The 8,636-nt window shown below is 67.1% G+C and overlaps 1 protein-coding gene across 1 annotated transcript; it reads left to right on the top strand.

The window, feature by feature from the left end:
• The first annotated feature begins 15 nt into the window (after window positions 1–15).
• LOC112480491 lies at window positions 16–2,571 on the top strand. Its single transcript, XM_025047534.1, has 2 exons — window positions 16–1,057; window positions 1,243–2,571. Exons 1-2 carry the CDS (start codon window positions 806–808, stop codon window positions 1,756–1,758), a joined length of 768 nt encoding a protein of 255 aa, XP_024903302.1. The 5' UTR covers window positions 16–805; the 3' UTR covers window positions 1,759–2,571.
• The last annotated feature ends 6,065 nt before the right edge of the window (window positions 2,572–8,636 follow it).

Below are 8,636 nucleotides of genomic sequence, written 5' to 3'. Positions count from 1 at the left end.
TTCGGCACTGCGCTCCTGGCCGCCACCCCCACCCCCCGCCCCAAGCCCCGAGCCGCACCAGGCACTGCTGGGAGCCAGCCCTAAGCCCGTGGTGGGCCCGGGGCAGACTCACCGGACTGCCCCGCTCCAGGACTGGTCCGGCCCTGGCCCACAGGTCCAGCTCTGCCTAGCACTGTGTGTTCCCACTGCTCTGGAAGCCGCGTGAGGCTTGGGGGGCCTGGAGGGTGGCGTCGGCGCAGGGCCTGTGGGCGGCAGCGTTCTTCCTGGCACTCGGAATCTCGCGGCCGGCAGATCGGTCCGGTCTCAGCTGGAGCCACAGCGCTGGCGTGATCTCGCTCCTCCTCACCCACGGAAGCCACGTCTGTCCTGACGCCCAGCGCCCTGTGGGCATGTTCCACTGAGCCGCTGGCTCGCGTGGACCTGGGTCCCCACCCTGCAGGCCTTGGGAGGCTGTTGCAGGGTCTTTCCAGCAGTAACTCAGGAAAGCGAACAGGACAGACGCGAACCCTGCCTCCAGGGTCCGGCGCGGTCTCGGGGCCATTACGTTCCTGGTGGACACACCGGGGGTCCACGCCTGACACGCACCAGAGTAGGGACGCCGCCCTCCCAACGCCCGCCCTGCCCTGCCGTCTCAGGCTCCCGGCCCCTCCGCGTGCTCACGTTCACGTTGGAGGGCGCGACCCCGAACCCTGATGCCGACAGTGTGTTTACCATTCTCGGGCCGTTTGAGGGTTACTGACCCTGTGTTTGACGTGGAAACAGACGCCGTCCACGCGGCACAGCGCAAAACGTCCTAAATATCTCGATGCATCTGAAGTTTGTAAAAGGGCGTGGGCGCCAGCCGCCTCTGCCGGGGAGAGGGCCGGGAGGGGCAGGTGGCCTCCGGGTCCCTCTGTCACCGCGGATCCATGATGCGTGTTTTCTCAGCACCTTCTGCGGCGGGGAGTTGGAAGAGAAGGTGAAACAGCACATCCGACGGACGCACGAACAAAGGAAAAGACGTCGGGGCGCGGCCCCCCTCGAGGGCATCAGGAAGGCCACGGAGGACCCGGAGATCGTAAGTACTCGTCCGCTCTCGGTGGAAATCAGCTGTTCCATTGAAGCCTGAAAGGAGCTTGCTGTGCCGTTTCAGAGCCTGCGGTCTCTAGGTGTGGGGGACGTTTAATGTGCTCTCCGGCGGGGCGTCCCCAGAATTCCTGGTGGTCAGAGGGTGAGATGCTTTTCTGCGTCGTGAGCCCTCAGGTGTGTGGCGCCCCCCGCTGGGGCGTCGGCAGAGGCGGGGCAGAGCCTGGGGGGCTGCGCAGTTGCCACCGAGGACAAGGACGCCACGGCGGGGACCGCGGGGTCTTCTCGCCCGCTGCCGGCAGCATCCGTCCCTCCCACCGTGTCCGGGAATGTCCGGGCCATGTGCCTGGTGCAGCAGTGGAGGAAGAGCCTTTCCACCCCGGACGACACGCGGTCAGCCCGCCCAGTGCTGCGAGGGTCCCGGGCCTCGCCGAGCTCCTGGAGCCGCCTGCTGACACGGCGCGCCCGGAGGCCGTGGGGAACTGGCCCGTCTGTCCCCCAGACAGCTGGACGCTGGCCCGTGGGGAGCGTGCTCCATCTCACCTGGTGTGGAAGCTGGAGCCCCGTCCCCACAGCCCATGTGAGGACTCTGCACCACTGTCCCTTCTCCCCCGGGGGCCAGGTGCCTCCCGCCAGTCGAGAGCGGGGAGGGCCGTCTCTGGGGAAATCAACTGGCCAAGGCCAGTGACTTGAGGACTCCAGTACTTGGGCGCCCCCAGTCCTGAGCTGAGCAGCAGGGGCGCCTCCCCACGGAGAGCTCCACCCACCGACGTCCTCAGTGCTGACCAGTGGTGTTACTGCCTCGTTCCCGAGCACGAGCGAGAGCCCAAGTCACCAGCTTAGGGGAGAGGCCCCGTGTGGGGACGGGCCAGGCGGACAGCGGAGGGCGCGTTCGGAAGAAACGCGGTCGTTGGGGAAACAATCGAAATCTCCCAGGAAGCAACTTACTGAAATGGAAAAGACCACTGAGCAGTCTGGGAGTTAAGTTGAAAGTATGGCAAAAACCTTTAAAAATTAAAATAAATCCACAGGCGGATTTGAGTAGCCCCCCACGAAGCAGGACAGAAAGGAAGGGGGGGCAGACCAGAGCGAGGACCCAAGACTCCCCTCGACTGACGCACAGGAGATGCAAGGGCATGTGGGGGGGCTGACAAAACACGGGGTGAGGGGGTCCCCGTGTGCCGTGTGCACCGGGCATCCTGCGAGGTTCCAGCCAGGGGCCAGGACGGAGGCCGGTACAGCAGCACGGCGGTGGCCCTCGCCCGCAGCCTGACGGAGCTCTGAGCTCGGTGCCGGGCCGGGGCCAGCGTCGAGGAAGGACTCAGAAACGTCACTCTGTACAGCCCGTTTCTGGAACCTTCCACAGAGTGCGTTCTCCCAGACAAGGGGCTGGACGGGGAAAGGAAGTGCCCGCCAGGACAGGCCGGCTGTGCGCGTGCCGGGGCCAGGCGGAGCCCATGGGGCCTAGAGGGTGTCCCCAGCGTCTCCGGCCAGTCCGCGGACGCCGAGGGCTTGCCGTCTGGGAGGACTCGGGCAGGTGTGTACAGAGCAAAGTAAATGCTTGTAATTCCTCAAAGAATACAGCTTTTTAGGACAAGGTAGCCGGCGGTCAGCAACATTATGTGGTCACTCCGACGAGAACCCTGCACTGGTAACAGGCCTGTGCAGGCGGGAGCCTGGGTAGGGGTCCGGCCTCTGCTTCAGGGAGACGGCTGAGGGGGAGGGGCCCTCTTTGGGGACCGGCGGTCCTGGCATTAGACACAGAACCCACTGGCCGGCTCCTCGGGGGCAGAGGCAGGAAGACCCGCTCCTTGCTGTTGGCCGCGGACCCACCCGGGGCCAGCTCCCGGCCTCACTTCCTCTCACCACGTCCTGGCCCCACGCGTCGGCCTGGGCACAGGGGCCTCGGACGGAGGCTTGGTGGTCCCCTCCACGGCACGGCCACCAAGTCCTGCTGCCGCGGCTCTGCGTCTCGGGGGACCACAGTCTCGGTGCCGGCCGTGGCAACGTGAGCAGGGGTCCCGTCTCTCTCGTCCATTCACTGACTGTGCAAAGGACACCAGGGGACCCTGGCGGGGAGGTCACTGTCCTCGGAGGGGCGTCAGGCATGGGGCACGGGCCGTGCACCGAGTGAGCGCCTCTGGGAAGGACCCGGGCCCCGCAGGACAGCACCGCCACCTCCGCAGCATCGGGTGCCACCGCGGCCCCGCCAGCCCGCCTGACTCTGTCCCCCCTCTCCTCCCAAAGGCCAGAAAGCTGCAGGACGAAGCAGTGGGACTGAAGCCGGCACCGGCCCTGGGCAGGAGCCGTCGCCTGCCAGCTCTCACCGGGAGCCGCCCTGTGTGTCCACCTGCGGGCCCGTCTCGGAACGGGTTTTTTAACACGAAACATTAAGAATCTGAAGAAGTTCGTGGAGACCGATGACCCGGTGTCGCGCGTGCCGGCGGGAGCCTTCCTGGGCCTGAGAGAGGCGCCCGGTGCGCCGTTCCCCTCCTCGGAGGTCATCTCATGCGTGCGGGGGGACGTCGGGACTCAGCTTATCCTAACGGTGTGGTCTGCAGACAGCCTGTGTTTTCTGCGGCTGCAGCGGTTAAGCCGCATTGACAGAGAGAGAATACAGCCAGGGGGCCACCGTCTTCATGCCCGGGGCGTGTGTCTTCCCGTGCTGGTGACGATGTGGGCACGGCCCTGCTCCCCTCCCCCACCCCTGCTCCGGCCACAGAACGACCGTCGCTTTCGTCGGCTGATTGATTTCCGCGCGGGGGCAGGCGGGTGCCCGATTCCCACCAGGACCGAGGTCCACTGGTGTCCTTCCTGCCGGAGAGGGTGCCCACCACAAGGGGCCTGGGCGAGCTCACTGTCCTTCCCGCTGGCAGTGTGGTCTCCTCTGATCTCCGCCCTTCCTGCCTGCGGACAGCGAAGTCCAGCCAGGGCACAGAGCCCGGACCCCCCCGTCACAGACCGGCCCCCGCGCACATCCTCTCGCAGGCCGTTCGGACTCCGTCTGACTCGGTTTCCCTCTGCACGGGCGGCTCCCGGGCCCCGTGGCCTCCCGCGCCGCGGGCTGCACCCCCTCTGCCCCCCTCTCCGGCCGCCAGCAGCCCTGTGACCTCTGGGCTGGGGTCTCCGGCCGCGGCAGGAACCCTGCCCGCCCTGCCCAGAGGGGAGCCCCACTCACGCCGACCTGTTTCAAAAGGCGCTTTGCCCCAACGGCCGTTCCTAGGAGCAGCGTGTGGGGGAAGCCGGAGGCCGCTGGCCGGAGGGTTCGAGGGCCGGCGGAGACTCTGTGAGGGCGACGCACCATTCTACTCCGCCAGCTGCGTGTCCGCCGGCTGGTTCTGCTGGTTCGTTCCAGGCGCAGTCATTAGTCTCGGGCGTGGCGCGCTTTCCATCCCATGAGCGGTGACGGTCCGCTGCCCTTCCTCATAACCAGGGCGTTTTTCCCTTAATTTTTTGAAATTTAAATGTCATCTCTTCTCCATGCTCCCAAAGCCCATCCTTTCCCTTCCCGCCCCTGTCCCGTCCACTGCCTCAGATGAGGCCGTTACAATGTCTCCTCTGCCCCTTACCTATGGCCATGTGACAAACCAGTGGCTCAAACAGCAGCCACTTTGTGATCTCACATGGCTGGACAGGGCCGTCCCCGATGGCCGTCCCACAGGCCTCGTGCCCTGGCAGGGCCACCTGGGAGGCGCCCCCCGCCCCCTCCTGGCGCCTCCATGTGGCCCCCTCCAGCAGGGACCCCACCCGCATCCAGGGCAGCTCGGCTGTGAGGGTGCAGAGCGGGCTGGACCTGCTCAGGCTTAGGCCGAAGGGAGCAGGACACCGCTTGTCACCACGGGGAGCTCTTGCCCCTCGGCCCTGGGGCTGCACTCCCCGGCGAGGGCACCTCAGGCAGGACACGGCCTGGGCACATAGCTACTGCTATGGCCTGCAGGGTGGGTGGCCGTCCTCACCCACTCGCTCAGATTCTGCCCATCTGTGTGACTGTTACGGGAGAGGTCAGCTTCTGGCCAAGCAGGTCGAATCACCACGGAGGAGGTGTCTCTCTCCAACACTAGGACATTGAGGGCCTGGACAGGTGCCTGGGGTCCCGGGAGCCTTTGGAGGGGGTGTCACGAACCCACATGGAGCAGCACGTGCTCTGGACTTCTCAGTGAGCCACCCCCAGCTCGGGCATGCTACACTTCTGACTGTCACGGGGAGCAGGTTCCTCTTCAGGTTCAGGACAGGGAGGGCCGTGGGTCCCCCTTCTACAGCCTAGGCAACGATTCCAGAACGAGCCGCACTCGCTCAAGGGCTGGCAACCTCAGGCGCTAGGTCTGGGCCTGCAGGGTGCGGGGCCACCGCAGCCAGCCACCCGCTCACGGGCCGGGAGGAGGCAAGAGGGCGCAGGCTGTGGGGTGGGGTGGGGCAGGGCGGCCGAGGCAGCTCGCTAGGGGGCGCCAGCTCCTCCCAGCCCACCCGACATCTCCACTTGCCTGGGCAGACGCTGCAAGGGATGTGGCACAGGTTTGCGGTTCCAGACCGGCCCTGACCATGGCCCAGGGCCTGAGGACCCCGCCACTGGCCCAGCTGCGGAGAGAACCGTGCTGCTGCCACCTGCGAGGAAAGCCTGGTCACCCCCGCTCTGCCCTGGCCCAGGAAGGGCCTCTCAAGGGCCTCTTCTCCCTTCCAGCCACTGCCCGGCACAAGCATCAGGGCCCACCTGGCTCTCACCACCTGTGGGCCCAGCCGCCAGCTCCGAGGAGCTCTCTGGTCTCATCCCTGGCTCTGGCCCTTTGGCCTGGCAGCTTTGGTCCCATCTCAGAAGCACCTGGCTGTGCTGCAAGAGACCCACCCTCCGGGCCAGCCCCAGGGAGCTCTAGTAAGAGGAAGTGGGAACAGGCCCAAGTATGCGAAGGGGAGGGGGCAGGGTGGCGGACACGAGCCGCCTGGCCAGGCAAACCCAGAACAGGCCAGGTGACCGTGGCGGCCTTCCCGTCACAGGTAGGCCCCCGTGAGTCTCCCATCTCGTGGGAGAGACAGGACGAGAGATGACAGTGTGATCGCGCACCCAGAGCAGGTGCTGGGCAGGGCTGGGCAGGCTCTCCTGTGGGTTAGGGACCAGGAGGAGGGACTGGAGGGGGTGGGGCTAGTGGGGCCAGGCTGCTGTGGGGGTGAAGCCAGCAGCACTTCGAGGACCAGGACTGAGGGGAAGTAGACACAGCGCGGAACCCTGACTGGAGCATCCCTAACACCTTGCCAGCCCTCCTGCCAGCTCATGGTCACCCAGCTCAGCCAGCCTCGCTGAAGGTGCTGGACGGGCCTCCTGTCCCCTCCACACCACCACCTTGCCCATCTGACCTGGCGGGCCAGCCCTGGTCACACCAGCAGTGCTCAGCGCAGGCCGAGCCCATGGCCAGGTGCTGGGCAGGCCTGGCTGTGGTGCCGTGGCAGGGTGTGAAGTACCCTGGGGCGAAGTCCGGAGCCCTGGGGAGGGGCTCTAGGCCCTGTTTTCCCCCACCTGGGTCACTCTGCAGCCCCTCCCTAGTCCCCCAGGCAGCCCTGGGCCCCTCACAGCCCAGCTCGCAGCTACTAGGTTCCTGGAATGTTCTATCCAGGACCGGCTGGTCCTTTGGGGGGACACTAGAGGAGACCGGGTCAGTACAGAAGTGGCCTGCGGGGATCAGCACCTCTGAAAGACATCTGCATCTTCGCCAGGGGCTCCGGAAACTCCCAGGGCCTTCTAGAAACAAGGGGGCTGGAAGGAGCAGGAGGCGGGGCTGGGCTGCTGGGCGGGGCCCTAAGCAGACACCTTTAAACTGCAAATCCGTGTCTCTGTCCATCAGTCCATCCGTCCACTCTTTTATCTTCTGCCTGGTAGACAGGATTGTGAAATGGCTTCCAAGTTCACGTACAAAGCCCACAGCACAGATGGGGTCAAGGCTGAGGGGGACCAGGAGGAGCACTCTCCCAAAGCCCAGCCTGTCTTCAGGTGCACCTGTCCCACCCACCTCCTCTACCCAGCAAGCCCCCCACCTCACGCACCAGGACTTCTAGAGGGTCCCCTTCTTTGCACCCCCTGCACCCACTACTTCGGCCCTGCCAGCTAGCATGCTCGCGCTGCCCCCACTGCCACGTGGGGCCTCCTCCCCCTCTCCCAAGCACCATCACTCCCGGCACCCCCATTTACACACAGCCCGCTGCACACAGCCGGGCTGACTCGAACCCCAGCTCCCTGGTCCGTGGCGCTGTCTGTCCGCAGTGCCCAGGAAGGACAGTGCCCAGCAGACACCTGCAGGCCCATCGGCACTTGTGCTGAGCTGGCGGGCGGCCTCTGGCCAGCCCTCCCAGCCGATGCCAGCTGAGGTCCCTGTTGCCTGGCCCCTTTGCTCCAATGTCAGCCCACCCAGCTCTGGAAGGGTGAAGCGGGGCAGGGGCTGCAGCCGTCTGTGGGTACAGACAGCAGTCGGGCCTCTTTGGGGGCTGAGCTGTCACAGGTAGGGGTTGGCTGACCCTGGAGAGGTGGCTGAGTTGAGGTGCCTGAGGCCTCCTTGTGGGGTCCCTCTGGTGTCTGCTGGAACCCGGGCCATGCAGAGGATAGGTGCTCGCTCTGCTCCCACACCTCCCCTGGAACGTCCCCCAGGGCAAGACTCATGCTGCTTGGGCCTTGATCCCAGCGCTGTACCATTGGGCGGCACAACGCTACGAGGTCTCGCCGCCTCCCTGGCTCCCCTGGGGCTCCTCTCCCAAGGCTCTGCGCCCCGCGGCCACCTGAGGGCGAGAATGAGCTCGGCAGCGGCCCCGCTGTCCTTGGCGGTGCCGGGGGTGGCGGCGCAACGCAGGGCGGGGCCCGGAGGGGCCCGGCGCGGAGCTCAGAGGGGCGGGGCCCGGCGGCGGTGGCGTCGGGTCGTCACGACAACCGGCGGCCGGCCCGTCTCCGGTGCCCAGGCAGGCACAGCAAGCCCTGCCGAGGGGCCCAGGGCGCGCTCCCGGCAAGGTCACTGCAACCGCTGGGCCCCGCGCGCAAGTGCTCCGGGAAGTCGAGAGCTCTAGCCTGGCTGAAGGAGCGGGGGAGCGGGACGGGGGTGCGGAAGGGGTTCCCGGGCGCTGGTCCGCGCCAACTCGGCGCCTTTACGTCCCACGCCCCCCAGCGGGCGGGCTGCGCGCTCTGGGGAGCCGCGCTCTCGCTCCCACTGTGAACTGGCCGGGCGGCGCGCCGGCCCCTCCGGCGACCCGGGGGGCACGCTCACTACCGAGGCTTGCAGCCGGGATCACCCCTCAAACCCCGGTGCAGGACACCCCGGGCGCGCAGGGCAGCCCAGGGCCAGGCGCACGGCCTTCGTAACCCAGGGGGGCGCCCGGCACACGGGGGTCGCCAAGTGCCCCCTACGTGGCGAGGGCGCGACTGGGCCGCTGCGGTGCGCCCGCCGGTGTTCCCTCGGCGCCCCGCGTCTCCTCGGCCCAACCGGCTTCCTGCTCGCTCCTCTGGGACTTCCTCCTCGCTGTGCCCGTGTGGCCACTGGGCGCCAGACCCGGAGGCGGGGGCCAGGCTGCAGGAATGGCGGGGGGAGGGGGTGTCCAGGGCA

This window comes from Pteropus alecto, unplaced genomic scaffold (assembly GCF_000325575.1).
Source record: "Pteropus alecto unplaced genomic scaffold, ASM32557v1 scaffold74, whole genome shotgun sequence".
Lineage (NCBI taxonomy): Eukaryota > Metazoa > Chordata > Mammalia > Chiroptera > Pteropodidae > Pteropus > Pteropus alecto.
This window is presented reverse-complemented; position numbering and strand designations above follow the sequence as displayed.